Source organism: Megascapheus bottae, chromosome 10 (assembly GCF_031878675.1).
Source record: "Megascapheus bottae isolate mThoBot1 chromosome 10, mThoBot2.hap1, whole genome shotgun sequence".
Taxonomy (NCBI): Eukaryota; Metazoa; Chordata; class Mammalia; order Rodentia; family Geomyidae; genus Megascapheus; species Megascapheus bottae.
The window spans coordinates 58,351,380-58,376,339 of NC_143518.1; the positions used below are offsets into that span (position 1 = coordinate 58,351,380).

General features: G+C 49.9%; 1 protein-coding gene across 1 annotated transcript; it reads left to right on the forward strand.

The window, feature by feature from the left end:
- The first annotated feature begins 1,025 nt into the window (after nucleotides 1-1,025).
- On the forward strand, nucleotides 1,026-24,741 carry Csrp1 (cysteine and glycine rich protein 1). Its single transcript, XM_090341439.1, has 6 exons — nucleotides 1,026-1,111; nucleotides 12,039-12,151; nucleotides 18,620-18,788; nucleotides 20,769-20,898; nucleotides 22,888-22,981; nucleotides 23,620-24,741. The coding sequence occupies exons 2-6, from the start codon at nucleotides 12,040-12,042 to the stop codon at nucleotides 23,694-23,696; spliced, it is 582 nt and encodes a 193-aa protein (XP_090197565.1). The 5' UTR covers nucleotides 1,026-1,111; nucleotide 12,039; the 3' UTR covers nucleotides 23,697-24,741.
- Nucleotides 24,742-24,960: the final 219 nt, after the last annotated feature.

Here is a 24,960-nt window from a genome sequence, read left to right on the forward strand (position 1 = left end):
TGGGTCTTCCTTCTTATTCTAGGCTAGCCTAGATTGTGTCAGTATAGCTCAGACTGGCCTTGAGCTTGAGATCCCCTTGCCTCAGCCTCCTAGAGCTATGCCTAGGGTGTTTGTGTGTGTGGGGGGGAGTGGGGGGTGATGTGGCATCTCTTTTATAAAGTGTGGGGAAAGCTTGAGGCAACAGGAGCTGTAGGAAGAGGTATTTCGTTATTTATTGCCTGTCTATGCTGGGAAAGGAGGAATGTTTTCTGGTCTATTGTTTTTATTTCTATTTTATTTTTGTGACAGTACTGGAGCTTGAACTCAGGGCCTCTTGCTGTTACTTTTTTTTTTTTTTTTTCACTCAAGGCTGGTGCTCTACCCCTTGAGCTCCATCTCCATTTCTGATTGTGTGTGCGTGTGCTGATAAACTGGAAATAAGACTTTGTCTGCCTCACTGGCTTCAAACTTTCCGATCCTCAGATCTCAACCTAGGATGACAGGCATGTGTCACCAGTCCCCCAGCATTCCGGAGCTTATTTTACACCCCCACCTCCCACACTGCGATGGTTCGTAACCATTTCACAGGTGACTCTGGGACCAGCAGGGGCTGTCCAGGCCCACAGCTCAGCTACTCAGTAGAAGGGACAGAGGGAGAGGACGAGACTTGCCTTATAAGGGCTTCACTTGCACCTTTAGGTGCGGCCCTCACGTTCTGCCACGAGGACAGACAAGTAAGAGACTCCTGGCCCTTTTCTTCAGGGGCCTTGATCATGGGGCCTGGGCTCCCAGATTCCCTCTCCACCTTCCCATCTGGCCCCCCGCGCGTCTCCTGGACTTGGGCGGCTTTGGGGCGCAGCCGTAGCCGTGGGTGAGCCCGGGAGGTGGCGTCTCCCGCCCGTGTCTGGGCCCCACGCCCCCCACCAGGGTCCCCGCGGCCGCTGGGCGGGGACCGGGCCGCGGGGCTCCGCGCCGTGACATCAGCCCTGAGTAGGGCGGTGTGCAAAGCGCGCTGGTTGGCGCGGCGCGGGACACGCCTTCCCCGAGCGGAACAAAACGGCGCGCGCGGGCGGCGGGGCGCACCCAGCCCCGGCTTCCCGAGCGCCCTCCGCCGCCGCCCCGCCGCCGCCAGGTGAGTGCGCCCCCCGCCCGCCGTACCGCGCTTCCCGGGCGCCCCCGGCCCCGCGCGCTCCCCGGGGCTCCCGCGCCCGCGCCCGTCCCGCTCGCTCGCGGCGCCGGCAGCTGCCAGAAAAGTTTGGAGGAAAAGTCTCCCGCGGGGACCTCGCCCCGAGGAGCCGCGGGGAGTGGCTGCGGCCGGCTCGGGCGGCTCCCCTCTTTCCAGGAAGCGCCGCGCCCCTCGTCACCCCGGGGCTTCCGGGACCCCCGTTGGTGTCCGCGGGCTCCTGACCCAGCGCGACCCGGCTCGCCCCACTGCCTGCAGGTCGGGCAGAACAATCGGCGATTCTGCGGGTCACTGACGCTCTTTGTGTGGCCGAGCGATGAGGGCATCCGTGCCACCCCCTCCCGGACCCTCCGCTCCCCGGCGGAGCGTGCCCGCGCGGGGGAAGGGCCGAGGAAACATCTGGCTCTGTGGGCGTGATCAGGCGCCGGCCCCAGGGCGCAGGTGCGAGTTTTCCTTTTCTTAAAAAAAACAAAAAACAAAACAACCAAACTGGGCTGGGAGTTTGGCCTAGTGGTTAAAGTGCTTTTCTCGCATGCACGAGGACCCGAGTTCAATTCCTCGGTACCACGTACATAGAAAAAAGCCAGAGGTGGTGCTGTGGCTCAGGTGGTAGAGCTCTAGCCTTGAGAAAGTCCAAGAGCAGTGCTCAGGCCTTGAGCTCAAGCCCAGAACTGGCAAAAAAAAAAAAAAAAAAACTGCATGGGTTCACCTCTCCCAGACAAGTTTTGGTACCAGGTGGGAACCCCATTCCTGAAAACACGCAAGAGGCTACAGGGACTGGCCTGTGGCTTTGGCCCCTGAAAGCTGGGGTGGAGAAGGCCTCCCATAATGAGCACAAATAGCCCATGGCACTATGTTGACAAACAACTCTCCCACACAGGTGTTTCACCTGGTGGTGAGGAAGCAGCTGTTTCACCTTCTGTCTCAAACCTGGCCTTATTCTGCACACTTCTGGCTCTGCTGTGGTCACCTCCCTCCCCGTGGAGGCGGGAGCAGGAGTGTAAACTTTGGTCCTCCCTAAAGTGGTGGGTTCCAAGCTGAACCCCTGCTCCCTGGGTGGGGTGATTGAATATGCAGGTCCCACTACTTTCTCAGGGGTCACAGTCCTGGAATTCCGAGAAGTCCAGCAGAAAGTTTTATCCTTAGGCAGCTACCTTGAATCAGAGGGTCTTGAAGACTGGCAGCCTGAATTCTGACTCTTCGATTTGCCTTAATACACCAGTGATCTTGAACTAGTGACAACTTCTCAGGGTCTCAGCTTACATTACAAAAGACTTTCCACAGGGTCTCGCTCAAGAACCTCCTTCTTCTATACTCCAGCGTCCCCTTTCTGACTGAAATCTAGGGGCCTCAATTCCCTCCTATGGGCTGGGGATTGCCCACAGGTGGAATTCAGCAACTGGGACTGGGTTTTCCCGGTGTTCACTCAACGGCTGCCTCCAAGGCCTGGCCACACCTTCCAAGAGTCTAGCTTGAACCCTCAGCTGTTGTTTGCATTTTAATTTCTGCACTGCAGAGTGCAGGCTAGAGCTTCTGAGTTTCCCCATGAAGGACCCCTCTCCTTGGTGAGGATAGTCGGGATGGAGACAGTCAGACAGAAAAGGAAAGGGTGTGATGTTGGCCTTAGCCAGAGGAACTATTCCCCAGGCCTATATGCCTAGGGAGTGGGGAGAGGGGCCAGAGTGTGGAGAGGATGCAGGAGAATGCACAAGAGTGGACCCACAAGCTTTGACCTGCCCGCTAAACAGATGCAAAAAGGGTATCCTGGCTTGTTCTGCCCTAGCACCTGCCTTCCTAGCCCATGTGTTCTCTTTAGTAATTCAGTCTTCCCAGGGCCAGAATTGCAGCTTAAATAATGTTAGATTTGATTGGTGATTAGTGAACACGGTGAATAAAGCCAGGTATCATGCTTGTGAGTCCGTCCCAGGAAGTTAGATACTGGTTCAGATCTAGCTTGGGCTACAGAGCAAGTGCAAAGCCAGCCAGAGTTACCTAGTGAGACTGGATTTAACAAATTTTTTTTTTTTTTAGATTATCAACCAATGAACATTGGTGGAAATTAGGCTGAATTACCTCCTAATTGCCAGCCAGATTTTCATTTGGGTAGTGATCACAAGCAGGCAAAGGAGAAAAAAAAGCTTTTATTCATTGTGGATTTCCCGATTGGGAAGGCTTTCCTTTGGGTCGCTAGTTTACGTAAGCCTGGCTCTGACTGAGAAGTTGACTTGCTAGAAACCTGTAAAGATGTGTGCATTAAACATTTTTGAGATCCAAAGAGATGCCAGCAACCAAAGGACCTTTCCTGTCACATCTGTAGTTTGCTATTATGCAGACACGGTGGCAAATAACCTAGAGACAAAAAAATGAACCATGGAGAACTGGTCTCTCTGGAAGATGATAGTATGAGATATCGGCACTAGTTGTGTTCTGGGCAGGCGCTGAACCCTTCATGTGCATTGTCTTGACAATTGATGGGATGAGTGGGTGCTTGCCGCTATCAGATGAAGAAGACAAAGCTGGGAGGTGATGAGGGACCTCAGGACTGCAGCTAGTCAGTCCCTCATGCAGTCCCCATTCAAGTGGAGGCTAACTGCTCCCGACAGCCTGATATTGTTTTCTTTACTGTCTCCCTCTTTTTTTTCTTTTCTTTCCAGGTCAGCACACTCAGGAAATGGCTGTCATTTGTGAAACATTAGCTTTACAAGCCCGCTCTGTAGTGGCTGACTGATGATGTAAAGACAAATAGAGCTTAGTGGTATGGGCATGGATGGGGTCAGTTAGCAAACCCAGTCGTTAGTTTTTCAACTCTGCAATGTGGCTGGGCAGGAGAAGGAGCCCTGCTAGTCAGTTGCCAGATGGGCTTCCAGAAGATCTGATGCGTGTTTGAATTCGGGGGCCAGATTTGCAGAAAAAAACCTGGAAAAGAGCAAGAAAGAGCCAGAGGTGGGGGCGGAGGGAGCGGGAGGGAGAGCTACTGTTGCTGCTGCTGGGGGAAAGGGAATGAAGCTACCCATAATCCAGATAGGCTGGCCGTCAGTCTCCTGCTGTTTCCAGTTGTCTGGAATTTATATGGTAATGACGTGGCTTGTAACCACACAGTTCCCCAGGAATGTGTCTGACGTCAGCATGGGGTAATTCCCATGTATGGTAAAGTGTGTAATGGAGAGACTATGTTTCCAGACTCTGGCATTTCCAGAAGGCAGCGTCTGGTTCCTCTACAGTGAAGGAGGAAGGAACAGAAGGTTTGCAGCTGGAGCCTGGCCCAACCAGGTGGCCCCTCTTCCCTTGGGCATTCTCTCTAGGGGGGTGGTGTGGGATGGAGCTTCCTTGACATGCCAGCTGCTGGCAACCTGTGTTTATAGAGGCTAAGTGCTCCTTTGTTTTTACTCTTAAAAAATTCATCAAAGCAAAACCATACAGGCCTTTTTGTTTAAGGGAGTGGGCTAGCCAATTGTTACCATTCTAGATGATATCATCCCAGACGCAAGAAATCCAATTAGTTAACTGTCTGTGAAGCCTTATGATAATATGGAATTTCCTGTTATTCTTGTTACTTTCAAGATGCATAGAAGAAGTGGTAGAACACTTGCTAGAATACTTGCTTTGTATTTGTGAAGCACTGGGATTCAGCACCTCAGCACCCCCCCCCAAAAAAAAATGTAGCAGGGACACACACCTGAAATTCCTATGACAGGAGCGCTCAGCAGGGGGATTGGAGTGCTAGGCCTGCCTACCTGAAATGGGATTTTAGATGCCAGGCCCAAAGTCCAGGGGTCCCCTGTTATGTCTGGCCATTCCCATCCATATGCCAAATTAAAGAGACACAGTAAGGGGCAGAGAAAGATTTATTGCTTGGCAGCCATGGGAAAACTTCCAGCACTTCCTGTCCATCTTCCGTCAGCCACAGATTGAATGGGGAGACTTGAGGGGAGAGGGTATAAGAAGCGCTACGAGCATCAGCACCCATTAGTTTGGTCTTTGACTGGATTCCTGGCAGGTAGCCGGTAGCTTTGGACTGTTTTCTTCCCGATGACAAGATGGCATGCCTGTTGAGGGGTAGTTTGCCGACTGTTGTAAGATGCTTATGGGTGAATCTGTTCTTCCTGGGGCCTAAAGTGGTTGTAAAGTGACTGCAAGAGAAAATGACTCAGATCAAAGGACAGAGTGAGGATGGGTGATAGATAGTATCTAGCTTTATGTAGTTAACTCACAGGCCTAGCCAAAAAAGCAAAAACAAAAAAAAGAAAAAACACATTTTTAAGCTAGGCACCTGGCACTCATATCTATAGTCCTTGCTACTCAGGAGATGGAGATCTCAGTTTGAAGCCAGCCCACACAGGAAAGTTCATGAGATTTTTAACTACACGTAATAAGCCGGAAGTAGAGTTGTGGCTCAAGTGGGAAAATACCAGCTTTAAGAAGAGAAGTGTTAAGGAATAGTGTGCAGGCTCTGGGTTCAAGCTTCAGCACCAGCACAGTAAGAAAACAAAACCAAACTTTTTTGTTTTTTCCAGTCCTGGGGCTTGAACTCAGGGCCTGGGCACTGACCTTGGGCTTTCTCAAGGCTAGAGCTCTACCACTTGAGCCACAGCACCACTTGTAGTTTTTTTCTGTGTACCTGGTACCAAGGAATCAAACCTAAGGCTTTGTGCATGCTAGGCAAGCACTGTACCACTAGGCTATGCTTCCAGCCCCAAACCAAACATTTTTATGTTGGCTTTTATAAGATAAAACAATTGAAAGGGCTATGGGCTTGGCTCAAGAGGTAGAGCACTTGCCTATAAACATGAGTTCAAAACAGCCACAAAGAGTCGTACCTCTACCCCATTTCCTCCTTCACATGACCTACAGATAACTGAACTTTCCTGGTAGACTCTTCTGCTACGAAAGGCAACTGGGGGACTGGAGGGGAAATGGAGAGATAGAACTTTGCCCTTGGCCACTCCCGATCCACAAGAGCCATAGGGTGTGGGTTTGAAACAGTTCTTCGGAACCTGGAGTCATCATAGCTGGTTGACATCTAAGAGTCAAGTTCAGAGTTCCAAAGAAATCCAGATAGTGGGCTCCATATAGCTGAGGAGGTGCCTGCGGCATTTCTCCCTTTGCTATTCCTTCATGAGGGACCGTTGCCTTCACAGGAGGTCTGAGGGGGTCCCCTGTAGGATGTGGACTCTAGGTATGAGCTTTGAATCACACCACCTCTCTTCTGTTCTTGGCTGCTCTGTGGATCTGGGGGTGTGGAGAAAGTCATTGAGCTGCTTAGCTGGAATAAGCACTCCTGTGGACCTGGCAGATACCAAACAGCTCAAGTCACAGAGCAGCACATTTCTAACTAGATAAACACCTGACAGGTCTTTACAGGACCAAGAGGGTGGAGACGTAATCCTTCTGGCTGGCTGTAGGGAACAAGGGATTAGGGAGTAAGAGAGATGGGTTTTTCCACTGGAAAAAATAAAGACGTGGAATGGGTTCCCCCCCCCCCGGCCTGGACACCGGGTTATGCACCCCTGAGGTGGTTCCTTAAAAGAGAAAGGTGATCAGTGGAATCCATCAATCCTGAGAGGAGAGATCAAAGATGGTGGCCCTCACAGCTGCAGAGGTGGAAAAGGCAAAGACTCACTCTTACCTCTGATCTCCTGTAAGTCAAGTTGAAGCCTTGAGTCCAGCTCTAATGGAACAAATGAGTAAGAAAGAGCAGAAAACTTGTGTCACTTGCTTGTCAGAAGAGTCTTACCATTGACCTGGTTTGAAGATCCTGACTTTTGAGATAAACGCCCTATTGGATCTACCCAGCCACTGTAAAGAAAATTCAAGTTTTCATCTTTTGGGATTGTCAACACAGTGAAGGAGAACAAATCAGAACACAGACAGCAGTTCCCAATAGGAATATAACTCTCTGAAGAGAAACCTCTGTAGATGATTATAAAAAGCAATGATTCCTCATCTCCAGAGCCATGGCTCCAACTTGTGGTCTCATGTAGTCAGACAGAACTGAGTTGCTAAGCCCCAAAGGAGATAATAAATAGCTTGTCCCAGACTCTTTAGCTAGTTGACAGGAGTTACTAGTTCCCATCTGGGCATGTTACTTCTCAGGGCTGTTCCTTCCAGATGTGCATTAGCTGGAAAGGAGCATAGCCCGCTGGCTGCGCATCTGGCTGGGTGGTGTGAAGGCTTGACTTGCCTAGGCCAGTCTATTAGTGGTAATCAGAAGAGTGTAAGACATGGTGCCATCCCTTTTGTACATTCTGGTTTCATCAAGAGAGGGAGAGGTCTCTTTGTGAGCTAGGCAAAAGGGGCTAAAAGCAGAAAGTAAATTGCTACTGATTTTTAGGAAGGGATGACTCCCCAGTTTCCTTTTTCCTAACTTCTGAACAGCATAGCCTGAACTTTATGGGTGGTGAAGGATGGGGAGAAGTTCTTTGCCACAGCAGGTCTTTAGTCCCTCCTCTTCCTGCACCCCCCCCCCCAGACTAGGAAGTCAATTGAAGAGCCAAGTCCCCCTCTAGGCCACAAACAGAAACAGCTTTCCATTTAAGGCAATCCAGCCTCCCACTGGCAGAATTTGGCTTTTGGAAACAAGAGGCTGGGTGGAGCCAGTGGGGGAAAGAAGGTGGCCTGGATTCTGTGCAGAGTCACAGGGGGTCCTCATCTGGGCAGAGGGAGCCAGGGCCCCTTCCTGGCTATGGACATTCTCCATGCTTGGAGCCCTATTCCAGAACTATCCTCCTATGGAGAGAACCCCAACCAGACCCCAGGCACAAAAGAACAGCCTGGCCAGAGGCATTCTGAGCAGATCTGACTGGTCCCTGGGCTTCACCCATCTCTCTGCCTATGTTCCCAATTCCCTGGGGCCCTGTTGGAAGTGGGTCCCTGACATGGGGCCAGGGAGAACAAGGGGAGGCCTGTCTGGAACTTTGGGTCTCCCCCAGCAGGAGCTGGGCCTTGTGTCTGTGAACAAAGCAATGTTTGGCATGGCTCCCCACCATGTGGTTAGGGGAACGATCCTTCCTTAAGGGTGTCCCTGGGAACATGAGGGTGACTCCTGAGGGTTATGGGGTCTGGAGAGGAAGGAAAGGGGCAAGCACGAGAGCCAGCCTTAATGAACTCCATGCTTGTCCTGTTCAACATAGAGACTGGGGGTCATGGAGGAAGGAAACAGAGCGAGCTGCAATACAATCCAGTTCTGCGTCTGCCAGCTGAGAGACTACAAGCAACTTGCCTAATGTCCCTGAATCTTGCTTTTCTTTTCTTTCTTTCTGTTTTCTTTTTTGCTAGTCCTTGGGCTTGAACTCAGGGCCAGGGCACTGTCTGTGGGCACTTAGCTCAAGGCTAGTGCTCTACCATTTGAGCCAGAATGCCACTTCCAGCTTTTTCTGTGTATATGGTACCAAGGAATTGAACCCAGGGGTTTGTGCATGCTAGGTGAGCACTCTACGGCAGGGCCATGCTCCCAGTCCTGAATCTTGCTTTTCTTATCTGCCACACGGGCATATGCTGTTCATCTTCAGATGGCAGTGTTCATGGGATGATACCCTTGACCATCTGGTGTGCAGTAGTCGGTGGCTGGGTGGGCAGAGTGCTTGCCTAGTTCCTTGTGGCTGAGCGCATCTCCCCAAAGCTTTTGAAGCCTTAGGAGTTGTCTCCTCGCTCACTATCAGAAACGGACCAGCTTCTGGCAGGGGAACAGAATCAGCTATGATGATTTAGGCTCTGTCCATACTCAGACAGGTGTGAGGATTGGGCACTTCCCTTAAAGAGAATTGGGATTCTTGAGCAAGAAGGGAAGAATGGCACGTGGTCAGACAGTAAGATATGTTGCCCTGCTTGTGATGTCGCCCTTCAGGCTGCATGCTTTTGTAGCCCCAGCCTTAGCTCAGAACAGGCATTTGTCATCCAGTCTTCAGGAAAGAAAGGGGTGAAGGACCTATGGGATATGAAAGGTTGGCAGTGAGAACTGGGGGGCTGGACAGGAGGTGGGAGGTACACACTGGACTTGTGCAGTGGGCACGGGTCTGGCCAGACCCCCTGGGGGAGGACAGCAGGTGCAAGCTCAGCCCACTGCTGAGGCTCAGCAGCCCCAGTGCTGAGCCTGGGTGTGGTGGGGGGGAGGGGCAGAGGCTTCTTAGGCCTTGGGCTAAGCATACTGGGGGCTGAACACAGGGTTCAGTTAATGGCCTAATAACTGAGGTGAAGTGAGAGGAGACAAGCCTGCCCATGGCAAGCAGAGAATGACCAGTGCCAAGGGGCAGGAGTGCCCTTGTCTTCTGAGCAGGGGCTACTCCAGGGGAAGCTCTGCTAGTCGAGCAATGGTAGATGAAGAAATCAGAAATCCACTCCAGGAGTGTGTACCAAGTTGTTTAGAGTGACAGCCTAAACAGTTAGGGGGATTTGGTGCTTTGTCTAACAGAGTGCAGAGCCAGATAGAACTTCAGTAGGGCGTAAGCCAGTGATGATGGTGTTGAAGGTGCAGTTGCTTTTGTCTCTCAGTGCTAGACTGCTTGAGCCCTGAAACAAGACCCCCAGAGCCCCTGATCCCCTTTCTGTATATGGTGGGAGGCTGGACCCCAGGAACCTGTCTCAGAAGACAGGACATTTTTTCTTTTAGAGCCACAAGAAATTCTTTCCGCTCCCTTCTGGCTCACACAGTCCTAAGCCATTAGTGGCTAAGGATAGAGAATGAAGGACTTGTGTCACCTTCTAGATGAAGTGGGGAGGCGAGGCCCTAAAGGGCTTGGAGTATAATTTCAGGAGGGGTGGATAAAAGAGACAGGGTGGGAGGCAGCTCAGAGAAGGATGAAGGGCTCGTCACTCTTCCCTTAGTGAGGGAGAGGATGGTTGTGGTACCATAGCAAAAGTGAAGTTGGGAAAAAGAACAAGGCTGAAAAATGAAGGTAGCGAGTTTAGGTGGCTCCTGAAATCAACACCAAGCAGAAGTTGACGGAATAGCCTGGGCTCAGGAGAGGAGAGGAGAGACCTCAGGTCTGTGGGAGTGCCTGCAGGAATGTAATAGTCTTTTTGTGGGAGCACAGAATGGGAAGAGATGGACCCTGCCTGACAAGCCTTTCCTGAAGTCTCCTGTCATCTTGGTAATAGTGGGCCCGGTAACTGGGGATGGTGATAAGCTGGCATCACCAATGCCGTTCCTTCTCCTTCAGCCCTGCTCAGGTTCACTGAGCCTCCCTCCTGGGTCCCGGACTCCATGCAGGTTCCCAGACCATGGCCCAGCCCTGTGACCTGCAGTACTCAGTATCAAGCACCCCTTTCTCAATCACTCATTGAACACCCACATATCAAGACCAGGGACCTGATGTGAACATGACCTGCAGCCTCGTCTTGAGCTGAGGCCCATGTCACTGTCACTGACTGAGAAGCTCTCCGGAGATGGAGACCATGTTTCCCATTAGCCTTGACATTGACTCTGGCACCATGGTATCAGGATACAAAGGTCTGAGACACCACCTCTTGTTTTGCAGCCAGTCTCCCACATAAGCCGTGGAGACCTTGCTCCTTAGGCTTCTTTATCTCCTCTGGCTCTGCCTCATCCTTTCCTAGCACCCTGTGTCCCTTTCACTCACGAACTCCCGGACCATACTGGTACCCATCTTGCATCCTAAGTCAGGAAGCCTTGAAGAACCCCCTCTCTTCATGTCCCAAGAACCCCCTCTCTTCATGTCACAAGAGCTAGCAAGCATAAAACCGAGTTTAAATTCCAGTACTAGCAAAAAAAAAAAATTAAAAGTCCTATATCTCATTCTTAGAGGCTGTGGTTTTTCAGTTGTGGTCTGGTCTGGCCGGGAGCTACTAACCCTGGTCTTATAAAAGCCCTCCACCAGGTTCTAATGTGCCTTCCTATCTGAGGATGGTACTTGTGCTAGTACTGGGACTTGAACTCAAAGCCTAAGCTTTCCCTGTTTTTTTTTTTTATTTTATTTTACTCAAAGCTGGCAGTCTACAACTTGAGCCACACATCTACTTCTGGCCTTTTGCTGGTTAATGGGTTTTGACCCTGGATCCTCAAATCTGATTAGGGCCTCAGCATTCTCCCAGCTCTATTCCTGTCTTAGAGGAAACTCGTTTAAGACATTTCTTTACAAGATATGTGTCTGTCCCCATGTTCATCTTTTGACTATATGAGTTTTGCTCATGTGTGAGCAAACAGACATTTTATGAACTATGCTTGATCTCTGTGTGTGTTTGTGTTTGTGCGCGTGCACGCGCGCATGTATGCCATGTATGCATGTGCGTATGTGTGCATGTACACACATGTCTCACACCCATCCTGGGGCTTAAACTCAGGGCCTGGGTGCTGCGGTCCCTGAGCTTTTTTTTTAAAGCTCAAGGCTGGTGCTCTATCACTTGAGCCGCAGCTGTACTTCTGGCTTTTTTGATGATTAGAGGTAAGATTCTCACAGACTTGCTGCTGGCTTCTAACCTTGATCTCAGACTTCAGCTTCCCAAGTTGCTAGAATTAGAGGGGTGAGCCGCCAACAGCAATGCTGGGCTGATCTGTTCTTTCAAGCCTCTTCTTTGTGGGTGGTACCTGCGTGCCACCTGGCTGGTACCTGGGCATTCCCTGCAGCCTTCCTGGTAAAACCTGTGTCTTATGCTTTTTCATATCCTGTGGAGTTCCTTGGGAACAGAGCTGAAAACTCAGTAGCTATTTGGTAAATAGCAGTGGATCGGGGGAGTGTCCCTGAGGAGAAGCTGCAAGGTGGTGTTGAGAAAAAACCGGAAGTGATCCAGCAGGACTGGTGACCTCAGAGGAATCCCACTTTTCCCTTTGCTTCTCAGTCTCTGCCTGGTGCTTTTCTGCTATGGGTAAATCTGTTCTCCTTGCTCTGGGAACTTAATTCCCATCTCTGTGTTCCTTTTTCAGAATGCCAAACTGGGGAGGAGGCAAGAAATGTGGGGTGTGCCAGAAGACAGTCTACTTTGCTGAGGAGGTCCAGTGTGAAGGCAACAGCTTCCACAAATCCTGCTTCCTGTGCAGTAAGTCCTGCCGAGGCCGGACAGCCTGCACCTAGAGTCTGGGCCTGTCAACACACGAGGGAAGGAGGGAACAGATCCCATGGGATGTAAACAGCTTGACATTTGGCTCAAGCACAGCTGGGGAGGGGAAACACTTAAGGGCCTCTTTGTTCCCTTTAGAAGCTGTTTTCTGAGGGGTGAACTGGCCAGGGCTGGTGGGGGTGGCAGGCGTGCAGGGGCTGAAAGCCAAGCTGGAAAGACTTGGTTAGGAAAACTTTCCACTCTCTTTTTCTACTCTCTTTTCTCTCACTTTTGTCCTTTCTCCCAGCCACAGTTCCATCATTTCAGAGGAGGAAACTGTGTGTGTATGTGCGTGCATGGGTGTGTGCATGCGTGTGCGTGTGCACATGCTGATACTAAGGCATAAACTCAAGGCTTATATACTGTCCCTTAGCTTTTTCCTTTGAGGCTGGTGCTGTACCTCTTGAACCACTTCTGGCTACTTCGGGATTCTTGCTAGTTCGTTGGAGGAAAGAATTTCATGTTCTTTCCTGCCCAGTCTGGCTTTGAACAACAGTTCTCAGATCTCAGCCTCCTGAGTGGTTAGTGTTGCAGGTGTGGGCCACTCAGTAGAAGAGGGCACTTTTAGTGCAAAATATTACTACTAGCCTTTGGATCCCAATTATCTATCCCTTGTGAGAAGGCCACAACATTCTCTCTCTCTCCTCTCTCTCTCTCTCTCTCTCTCTCTCTCTCTCTCTCTCTCTCTCTCTCTCTCTTTCTTTCTTTCTTTCTTTCTTTCTTTCTTTCTTTTTTTGCCAGTCCCGGGGCTTGAACTCAGGGCCTGGGCACTGTCTTTGAGTTTTTCTCAAGGTTAGCACCACTTCTGGGTTTTTTTCTGTCTATATGGTACTGAGGAATCAGACCCGGGGTTTCACGCGTGCTAGGCAAGAGAAGGCCACACCTTTCTGATGAGAGTCAGTGTAGAGGAAGGTGAGGCTTTCCCTTGCTCAGCTCCTTCAAGCCAGTTCATCCACTTTCTGCATCTCATTCCTACTCCTCTCCTGTGAGGAGAAGGAGATGGGGCTCAGAATTTGTAGCTGTCCACTCCTACAAATCTACAATGAGAGTTACTGTATTTACAAATCTGGAGGAGTAAGAAATCAGGCACAGGGGCTGGGAGCATGGCCTAGCGGTAGAGTGCTTGCCTAGCACGCATGAAGCCCTGGGTTCAATTCCTCGGTACCACATACACAGAAAAAGCCAGAAGTGGTGCTATGGCTCAAGTGGTAGAGTGCTAGCCTTGAGAAAGCCCAAGGACAGTGCCCAGGTCCTGAGTTCAAGGCCCAGGATTAGCAAAAAAAAAAAAAAAGAAATCAGACACAGGATGCCTAGCCACTGCGAGCCAGGTCTACCAGAAACCATGATTCCTTGATGCTGCTCTGGTGCTGCCTGGTCCAGATGAAGTTTCCAGAAAGTGTCAACTTGGAGGAACCTCTCTTCTGATTTCTAAATGATTGATTTGACGCGATCAGAGCAGAAAGGCTCTCACGAAGAGTTGCATACCACAGATGTGTTTTAGAAACACAGTTGAATCATCTGTTTTGATGATGGACAAGTTTATCAGTTTTTCTCTGGTTGAATGTTTCCCTTCAACATTTTATGAGACTGCTGTGAGAACTGAAAGGAATTTGTAAAACAAAGTACTTGCCAGGTACTGGTGGCTCTCACTTGAAATCCTAGCTACTCAGGAGGCTGAGCTCTGGGGATCCTAGTTCAAAGCCAATGTGAGCAGGAAAATCTGTGAGACTTGGAGCTCAAGTGGTAGAGTACTAGCTTTGAGCAAAAACCTAAAAGGATAATGCCCAGGTCAAAAAAACTAAGGGACAATGTCACCCAGGCCTTGAATTCAAGTCTCAGTACTGGCACACACACAAAAAGCATTAAAGCCACTGTAAGTGACACTGCATTGGTGCATATGCATGCATGTGTGTACACATATACACCATGTTTACTGCTCTGGGATCCACAGCCATGTAGCGTGACAGAGAGGAGAGCTCACCAGGATTTGATATCCCAGCTTCTTTGGATGCTCCAGAGGCAAAATGGCCTGTCCATCACGCATTGTGTGAGACAGTGGAGAGATCTGAGGTTCCATTGTTCCCCAGTGGACTGGACTCCCCAGTAGAATCTATGTAGACCAAGGGTTACCCATTCACTCGATATTGTCCACATCTTTATCCATCCAGAAGCCACCTGGACCGGGAACCCGCCCTAGGATTCCTGTGACACCAAGTTCCAGGGCAGCTTTGTTGGCTTCCGGTCTGTAGTCCTATCTGGTTATTGCAGCTCATTACTCAGATTTTCCAGCTATTGCTTCTCCCCACCCACCCCCGCCACCCCCCAAGAGAATCAAGGAGGCCTTGGCCCTGGCTGGGAAGAGGCTCAAGACTGCAGGGGGGTCCAAAGGGCCTCTGCTCTCATGTTACTTAATCATGGATGAAAAGGAGCCAGCTGTGCCCCTGAGCTCCAGCCTACAGTCCTGCTGTGGAGGGAGGTCAGGAATTCAGGGGGTGGCAAAGGAAAGAAGGAGCAGGGCTTGGGGCCATGCAGAGGGTGGGTGTGAGGGGGTGGCAGGGATTAGGAACAGTTGCCAGAAACAGAAAGCCAGACTGGGGAGAAGGGTGAGGGAGGGTGTTATGCAAAGGAAGGAAATGGTGGAGTGTGTCTCTGGGGGGGTCTCAGGGCCCTGGGCAGCTCTTCCTGGGTGTCAGGGCACTGGCTATGCCCAGCACTCTGGGACATCACCCTCTGACTTATCCCGAACAGCTAGCGCAATGCCACCAGCCCTCTAAGACTTGCTTAGGAATTTCTCTATTCGCCAATGGATTGGATTGGTCAAGTGGATTTATTGGTCAGTGTCCAGCTTAACTTTAGGATCAAGGGACTTTATGTCCTAAGGAAGGGAGAGGCTGGCAGAGGCCGGACTTGGTTGGCATGGAGCACAAAAGTCATCCCCGTTGCTGGCTGGGCCCAGCAAAGTCCCAAAGAAGTCTTTCCTTTTCTTTTCTTTTTGTGGTTAGTTGGTACTGTTCCTGAGATTTTTGTGCTCAAGGTTAGCAGTCTATTACTTGAGCCACAGCTCCACTTCTGGTTTTCTGTTGGTTAATTGAAGATAAGTCTTGTGGTTCAAAGCCTAGGCTGGCTTTGAACCCTAATCCTCGGATCTCAGCCTCCTAAGTGCTAGGATTACAGGTCTGAGTCACCTGCGCCCTGCCCAAAATAAATTTTGATCAGTGAAGTTCTTAGCTCTGGGTTCAGTCCAGCTTGGTGCCCACATTGCCTTTCCTAGAGGGCTGGGAGGGGCATAAGAAGACTGGGTGATGTACTAAGCATTTTCCCAGGACTTGGGGAACAAGTACCTAGCTGAGCACTGAGGTGGTACTGTATCCCTGTAGTCTCAGTAGGGTAGGAGGTTCCCACTAATGGAAGATTGAGGCCTGAGAGGAAAGCTCAGCTTTGGCTTGGAGCCTGCCTGAGGCTCAGTGCCCATCTCTTACCTGCAACCAGGGGCAAGTTATTATGAGTAGCCACCTTGTGGGCAAGAAGGACCTATGAGTTCTAGCCTAATGGTGGAGGCCAGGAAAGCTGATGTCTGCAGACTGGTCCTCTGCTGTTCCCCAGAGGCCTAGAGCACAGAGGAAGCTCACAGAAGCCAGAACGTGCCCTCTGACCTTCACAGTGAGGTTGAGGGTCAGTTTTCACCCTTCTGCTCTTACTGCTTGACCTACTCTAGGGGAGCATTGAGTGGGCAGAGAGCCAGCAGTGGAAATCAAGGGCCAGGGTCTGGCCTTGCCCTGCCTCTGGTTATATGAGCGAGAACTGTTTTGTTGTTGTTTTGTTTTCCTTCTAGAGAAAATGACTCTGTCCTTGGCTGGAGTAAGGTGACTGCCACTTCCTTGTATATCCAAATGGCATTGCAAGCCCCACCCAGCCAGGTGGTATCTAGAAGTAAACTTTCCCCAACAAATACTCTAAGCCAATTGTTTTGTTTTGTTTTTTTCTTTTCGTTTTGGTAATACTGTGTTTGAACTCAGAGCTTCAAGGTTTTCAGCTAGCTCCACCACCTGTGACCCTGCATTTTGCTGGTCATTATGAAGATGGGGGTCTAGCATATTTCTACCTAGCCTAACCTCAAACCATAATTCTCCAGATTTTAGCCTCTTGATAAGAGGAGGGCTGGGAGTTTGGCCTAGTGGTAGAGTGATTGCCTAGGATGTACGAAGACCTGGGTTTGATTCCTCGGTACCACATAAATAGAAAAAGGCTAGAAATGGTACTGAGTTTCAAGTGGTAGAGCTCTATCTAGCCCTGAGAAAGTTCAAGGATAATGCTCAGGCCCTGAGTTCAAGCCCAGGACTGGCAAAAAAAAAAAAAAGATTATAGGCATGAGCTTTTTATTTTTTATTTTCTTAGTATGATTTGGTAGAAATGATTATTCATAAAAGATGTTCCAAACCTTTCCTTAGATCTTACAAAAGAGTCAAATTGCCTACCATGAAACTTGGAAGACAAGGGGACAAGAGATCCTGGGGAGAGGTAGAGGGTAGGCCAGGGTGGACAGTAAAAGAAAAGAAACCACAGGCAGAGGGCTTTCCCTGAGTATCACAGCAGGGCAGCCCTCTTGAAGGTAGCAACATGCAGACCCTGATGTGTCTTCTGCACTGAGGTCTTGGGCCTCTTGCTGGTAACACCAGCCAAAGATGCCTGGTTCCTGCTTTCTGCCTTCCCCTCAGATCTTGGAATTTCCAGTTCAGTTTAGGTCTGGTGGGAAATAATTCCAGGCCAGTTTCTTGACTCCTCACCCTAGAAGGGAATGTTGGAGCCTTTAGCCTTGTGTTCCCTGCCTTTTTCCCCAAGGGAAGTGATGGGAGGTTCCATATTTGGGTGGCCCAGATTATAGGAATGAGGTGGAGATCTCCAGGCAGGATGCGAGGTCCTTATTTAGTCTGAAGCCTCCAACCTGAGGCTCAGGATGAGATTTTCTGGTGGTGGACTGGACCCTTTAAAGGCAAGAACAAGGTGCTATCCATTAAATTGATCTTTTATCTCCTTCTCTGAGGGAACAAGAGGCCTGGCCTCTTCAGGGGTATTCTTTGGCTTCTGGTTTCATTCAGGCACACCAAATCCCAGTATTTAGGAGCCATTGCATAACCAAATTAGGATTACACATGGGATTTAGAGATACAAAATGAAGTTAAGTCTTGTGAAAAAAAAATAGTTGGAAAAGTTTGTGATCTCTTGAGGCCTGTGGCTGACCCCTGCCTTTTCTGTCTCCCAGTGGGGCAGCTTTGTAGATTATCATATAGAGTAGCCAATGTTCATTACGTTCTTCTTGTAAACTGGGTACCGTGAGCAGTGTGTTGCAGATAAGATCTCAGTTGTGGGGCAGACACAATCACCTGTATTTACAAATGAGGCCATGGAGGCTACAAACTCAAATTCAAGCCGCAGCTTGAAAGGAAAGATGGACTCTGGTTCTAGCTCTGGACCGGCTTTTGCTGGAAGGTGGAAGAGGCCCACTGGTTTTCTCACTGACCCTATTCCTATCTCTCTCCTGGGGACCAAGAAATTTTTCTCAGAGTCTGATCTCGCTTTTCCCCAAGACACAGTGATTTCTGAGACTAGAAACTGCAAATCCTATTGCCTTGATTAGTGTGATATGTCTTACTTCAAAGCCTACCATATTGGGTACTTAATACATGTTCTACTTTTCTTCAGCTCAGTACCCATACACATTCTACTTTTCTCCATTTCACCAGCATACCCCCTCTCAGCTCCATTGCTGGGCACAGAACATCTCCCAGTTCCATTATTGGAGCAGGAAACTCCTGCCTTTCTTCTTTTCTACTTTCTTCTTCCATGTTGGAACACATGGCCTCTTTGTCAAGGAAGTGAAGAGCTTCATTTGATGCCCTGTAGCCTAGAGTTAGTTTAGGCTGTGATCCCTGGGGTAGTGCAAGGGCAGGGAAAACATGGATTCCTCTAAGTGTTTGGGGAGGTGGGGAGGTACATTTCCCATCCTGTGCCCCCAGAGCACTGGCCACCTCACTGTCCTCCATTTCTTTTTGATTTCTTCCTCCCTCCCTCCCTTCCTTTCATTTGCTTTGTTAGTCATGAGGCTTGAACTCAGGGCCTGGGTACTGTCCTAGAGCTTTTTTGTTCAAGGCTAGCACTCTACCACTTGGAGCTATAGTTCCAGCTTCTGGTTTTCTGGTGGTTAATTGGAAATAAGTGTCATGATATTTCTTACCTGGGCTGGCTTCAAATTGCAATCCTCAAATCTCAGCCTGCTGAGTCTATGAGCCATTTCTACACAGCTCATAAGAGGGCAGGATAACATATGCAAAATGCCCTGAATGCTTCAGATGCAGGGTTCTTGCAGGGAACAAGCTGGCTATGGCTCACCAGTCCTGTGTCCCCCTATAGTGGTCTGTAAGAAGAATCTGGACAGCACCACTGTGGCTGTGCATGGGGAGGAGATCTACTGCAAGTCCTGCTACGGCAAGAAGTATGGGCCAAAAGGCTATGGCTACGGGCAGGGCGCAGGGACGCTGAGCACTGACAAAGGGGAGTCGCTGGGCATCAAGCATGAGGAGTAAGTACCAGATCTTCTCCCACCTTTTCTGGAGTTCTTTATCTTACCCTGAATTAGTGCACTTTCAGCTACTTTTGGCTAAGCACTAGAAGACTCAGAAAGCCATTGATCTAAAAGGGAGAGCAAGTGGGTTGGGAGTTTGGCCTAGTAGTTAAAGTGCTTGCCTAGCATGCATGAAGACCCGGGTTCGATTCCTCGGTACCACATATAGAAAAAAAAAGCCGGAAATGGTGCTGAGGCTCAAGTGGTAGAGCTCTAGGCTTGAGAAAGTCCAAGGACAGTACTCAGACCAGGACTGGCAAAAAAATAAAAATAAAAATAAATAAATAAAAGGGAAAGCTAAGGACTGCCTCATGGCTCAAGAGGTAGAGCGCATGTGCATTTTGTGAGCCCAGAGGTTGTAGTTTAACCTGTAAGGCCACAAAAACAAGTAAAAAAAAACAAAAAACAAAAAAACCCAAGGATTTCTTGTTCTACACGTGGTGTGTGTGTGTGTGTGTGTGTGAGAGAGAGAGAGAGAGAGAGACAGAGAGAGACAGAGAGAGAGAGAGAGACAGAGAGAGAGAGAGAGAGAGAGAGAGACAGAGAGAGAGAGAGAGAGAGAGAGAGAGAGAATAGGCCACACCTCCACTTCCAGTTTCTGGTGGTTAACTGAAGACTCGAGTCTCACGGACTTTCCTGCCCAGTCTGACTTTGAATCATGATCCTTAGTTCTCAGCCTCCTAGCCCCTTAGGAAGCTGAGATCCAGAGGATAATGATTTTAAACCAGTCTGGACAAAAAAAAATCCTCAGGGGGTACATCTCTAAAATAATTAGCAAAGATCCAGGCTCAAATGGTGAAGCACCAGCTGAGCAGGCTAGTTAACCAAGCCTGAGGCCTGAGTTCAAGCTCCAGTACTGGAAAAACAAAAAAACAAGAAAACTAGGCATGGTGGCACTTCCTACAATTGTAGTACTCTGGAGCCTCAAATAGAAGGATTGCCAAGTTTAAGGCCAACTTAGGCTATACAGAGGGAGATCCTGTCTCAAAAACAAAACAAAAATGTATAAACAAATACAATTTAAAAAAAAAAAAGGGAGTCATACAACAGCCAAGGACTCAGCCAGGAATGCAACAGTTCTTGGCACTGAGCATGCATTGTTTATTTCTATAAACATTGTCGGAGCTGTGAGGAGCCCCAACAAATACTTAGTCCAGCTTCCTCATTTTAAAGATGAGAAAATCCGGGGCTGGGAGTTTGGCCTAGTGGTAGAGTGCTTGCCTAGCATGCACGAAGACCTGGGTTCGATTCCTGGGTACCACATACATAGAAAAAAAAGCCGGAAGTGGTGCTGAGACTCAGGTGGTAGAGCTCTAGCCTTGAGAAAGTCCAAGGACAGTGCTCAGGCCCTGAGCTCAAGCCCAGGACTGGCAAAAAAAAAAAAAAAAAGATGAGAAAATCCAGGAGAGCTTCTACAAGTGAGTTTCTGACCCAGCCCAGGGTTTGGGAGCAGTGCCTCCATGCCAGCCTTGCTGTCACCCCATGAGGGAAAATCATTTCTTTGCTTTGGACATGCCACAGAGTGACACTGGGTCTCCCTGGCCCTTGACCTGCTGGTGTGGGGGACTGTTGTCTGTCAGCCTGGCCAGAGGGAAACAGGAAGAGATGATGGGCGAGTTATTGCATTTCAGCCAAGGTCATTCCCCTTTGGGAATGATCTGTTAGCAGATTTCTGGAAAGAATCTAAGACTAGACCAGCTGCAGAAATGAGGAGCTGAGGAGGGGATTTTTAGCAAATGAGGTGTTAAATGATTCTGAGGTTTTCACTGGGTGCTGGAAGAGCGTATGAAGTGTCCATGGAAATAACATGGCGCCGAGCCTTGCTCTGTCTATCGGTAGCATGGGTGATGGCCCTTTTGTTTGTGGATCTTGTTCATGTAAGGCTAATCCTTCCTCATTACTGGAAGTCATTTGCTCACACCTTCTTCCTCCATGCAGAGCCCCTGGCCACAGGCCTACCACTAACCCCAATGCATCCAAGTTTGCCCAGAAGATCGGTGGCTCGGAGCGCTGCCCTCGGTGTAGCCAGGCAGTCTATGCAGCAGAGAAGGTGATTGGTGCCGGGAAGGTAAGGCACTAGTGAGCATGAGTTGCTGTGGGAAGGGGACACCTTCCAGAAACACAGGCCACTGCACTTTGCAAACGGTGACCTTATCTCTGCTTGTGATCATCTTGCTTTTCTCCTTGCTTGCTTTGTGCAGTATGAAATAGAAAAGTATTTTTGAAAAGATACCCGAGTATGGGAATGTAGCTTAGTGGTAGAGTACTTGCCTAGTAGGCATGAAGCCTTGGGTTCAATTCCTCAGTACCACAGAAACAGAAAATGCTAGAAGTGGCACTGTGGCTCAAGTGATAGAAGAGTGTTAACCTTAAGCCAAAAAGGCTCAGGGACGGTGCCCAGGCCCTGAGTTCAAGCCCCAGGACAGGCAAAAGAAAAAAAAAGTCACAACAAACAATTAAAAAGCACCTAAGAATTACTGTTCCATGACATAGATAGGCATAAGGGAAAAACAAGGTCGTACCAAGGATCAGAGAAGCAAATACATGTTAAAGAAGAAAAGGCAGGGAGAAGATCAGCCCAGGAAATAATGCTGGGGAGCAGGACATACTTTTATGTTCTGTGGGACCAAGCAGAGTCCAGCTCCATGGAGGCAGCTGGTTTGGAAATGTGAGGTGGATGGTGGTCCAGTTGTGACACAGTCCCCACCATGGAGAGCTAGAGTAGCAGCCTCTGCTTTACAGAGGAGGAAACAAAGGCTGGGTGAAGTTGCCAGAGACACTGAGGGAGGCCTAGAATCCCCATCTCAGCCCCCCCAGACCCTGCTGCTCTCCCTTAAACAACAGAAGAAGCCAATGGGCGAGGTCTAGTGGCCAGGAGATCTGAAAGCACCCAGCTTCCTCTCCCTCCAACCTGGACACCGGTGGCTGTGCTAAGGTCTGTCTGTCCTTAAAAGGCATTGTTTTTCCTGTCCAACTGCTGCCTGCCCCTTGATTTTCTTTCGTTTAACAGTGCAGTCTACATAGCAGCCTCTCAGTGTGCTCAGCTGTTGTTGATGGGAGCCAGCTGTCAAAGCAGTCATACTGACTGTGCTGCAGGGCGTGTGTGTGTGTGTGTGTGTGTGTGTGCGTGCGCGCGCGTGCGCGCGCTCGCGTGCCTGGGTGGCAGCCCTGTGCTTCTTCCTCAGTCCCACCAGACAACATTGCCCCAGGGCATCTGCCCTGCCATTTAGAGCTCACTGCTACCTGGTGAGGGAGGTACAGCCAGACCACTCCCAGAGCTGAAGTAAGAACTGAGTTCCAGAACCTCAACAGATGGGCTCTTCTGGAAAAATCCTGTTTACAAATGCCTGTGATGGTCCATGTGCTGGTGGCTCATGCCTATAATCCTAGCTACTCAGGAAGCTGAGATCTGAGAATCCTAGTTCAAAGCCAGCCTGGGCAGGAGAGTCCATAAGATTCTTATCTTCAATTAACAGTGGACCTGGAGGTCAAGTGGTAGAGTGCCAGCCTTGAGAGAGAAAGCTAAAGGACAGAATCCAGGCTCCTAATTCAAGCCCTGTAAGCGGCACAAAAGAACAAAGACAAATGCTTGTGCTGTGTGGCCAGACATCAGACATCCAGAAAGGGAGTCCTCAAGTCCCTCTGCCAGTCAGGCAGAGGTCTCCCACGAGACAGCACTAGAGAGGCTATTCAGCTAGTGTGCAGTTCCAGGAGTCCAGAGGCCTAGTCTATAGGCGGAATGGGTGTGGGGAAGGCTTGTCTGGTTGCTGATGTAGAAGCAGCTGTCTGGTATGGCCTCAGTCCCTCGCCTGCTTTTTGTGGTGTACCAGGTGCCACTTTCATTAAGCTATTGCACTATTTCATTGCAGCATGCATTTGGAGATGGGGTGAGAATGGTTGAGGTCTGGTCCTGCCCGACTCCCCAAGGGCCCTCTACCCTGAGTCACCTCCCAGCAGCCCCCACTCAGTAGGGTCTTTCCATCCTGGCTTTCAAAGAGGGCGGGAGTATCCTGGTTACTGCCAATAAATGGCATTAACTGTTTCCTTCCTTACCTAGTCCTGGCATAAGTCCTGCTTCCGGTGTGCCAAGTGTGGGAAAGGCCTGGAGTCCACCACCCTGGCAGACAAGGATGGAGAGATCTATTGCAAAGGTCGGTAACTCCTCTTCCTCCTCCTCCTCCTCCTCCTCCTTTTTTTCCTTTGCTGTCAGTTCTAGAATTTGAACTCAGGGCCTGGGTATGGTCTGTGGGCTTTATTTTGCTCAAGGCTAGCTATTGTCTACCACTTGAGCCACAGTACCACTTTTGGCTTTTTGCCAGTTAACTGGAAATAAGAATCTCATGGACTTTCCTGTCCAGGCTGACTCGGAACTGTATTCTCACATCTCAGCCTCCTGAGTAGCTGGGGTTACAGGCATGACCCACTGGGGCCTGGAAGTAATTTTATTTCTTACTGAGGATTAGGAGGCTTGAGGTAGGAGGGATACAGAAGCTATCCATATTCTGAATGTTAATAAGTTCCTGGCCTTGCTATCTGGGAGCCACTCTCCTGTCATGGATGGGGAAACAAATCCAGAGGGAGGAAAGGCCTTGATTAGTCTGATGGCAGTGGATTCTGCTGGATTCCGAATTCCCCATCAGCTGATCTTCAGTCCTTACAGGAAATGGTTCCTCTCACACCTGAGCTGGACAATTGCTGTAGCTGTGGGGAGAGCTGGTGGTCACGGGCTGGTGGGAGGGTGCTGCTAAGCAGAGAGCAAAATGTTCTTACCTCTGTCCTCTCTCTGCAGGATGCTATGCTAAAAACTTTGGGCCCAAGGGCTTCGGCTTTGGACAAGGAGCTGGAGCCTTGGTCCACTCAGAATGAGGCTGCTGTTGCCCGCTGCACCTGCCCACTCCTGCGCTTCTCATCACCACCCCTCTCCCAGCAGCCTTGGAGACCCCAGGACCTCTCTCACCCAGCCCTGCCACTAATGACTTGAACTTGGGCATCTGGCTCCCTTTGGTTTGGGGGTTCTGCCTGAGCTCCCACGTCACTAAGGAGCTCCCCCTGCCTGTCCTCTGTTACTACCACTAGTAGGAGACACATGTCTTTTTAGTCTAAGTGGGCCCAGACGCCCTTTCCCCACACTTCACCCCACATACCTGTGCTCTTGGCTTTGTGGGCTCAGTGTTGAACAGCAACTGGCCAGGGCACCGCTGAGGCCCACATCTTGAAGCCCAGAGGAGGAACAGTAGCAGTAGGCCATTGGAGAGAAGGAAGCAGGCCCAGGAAGAGGAAGTGGAAGACAGTGACTTACTAGGTCTTAGGGATTCCCCTGGGGTAGAGGGTCGGCTGCTGCTGTCCCTAAGATTAAGTCTGAGTCCCCTGGGAGTCACTGTGGAAGGCAGAGACGTGTACAGGCATGGCCTTGCCCTTGCTTCTCTGGCCGGGGTCAGAGCTGGGTGGAACTGGTGTTCTCCCATTTAGGACTCGAGGATTCAAATTCGGGACGTTGTCTGACCCCCTTCTGCATGTGGTTCCTGGTTTAGGGAATCCTAGTGAAATAGTCCAATGCACATTTGAGTTTATTACTGGTCCAAATCTTAGGGAAGTTGGCACCTGCCCTAACCATGGGTCTAGAGGCTGCAGTGGGCAGCTCCTCCCTGCTCCAGCGCAGCCCAAGCCAGTGCTCTGATTGTTCGCTGGATGTGGAGGGAAGCAGAGAGCCTCAGCCTTCCTTCCCTCTGTGCCCACTCCTCACACCTCCCCTTGCACCTCCATCCCTGGGCACCTTTGCTGGCCCTATAGCCCCAGGCTCACAGGAAGAGGAAGGGGCGGTGTTTCCAGTCACTGACAGCACACTGTCTGCAGATGTAGGCTGTGTTCAAGCTGATTTCCCATCTGGTCAATAAAGCTGTGTAGAACAGAACTCTGGTGTCCTGACCCTGTATCTTCCAGGCTTGACCACTCCACACCCTTGGGACTGGCAAGGGAACTGGATCAGAAGCATCCACATTAGCAGGAAGGTGGGAATGAATCGGAATCCACTCCAGCTTTTTCTAAAGTCCACTGGCTTCAACTTCCTTTCTAAGTGACCCGTGCAACTTGAGTGGTTTTACCAACCCAATGTCACTGCCTGGCCCCCACA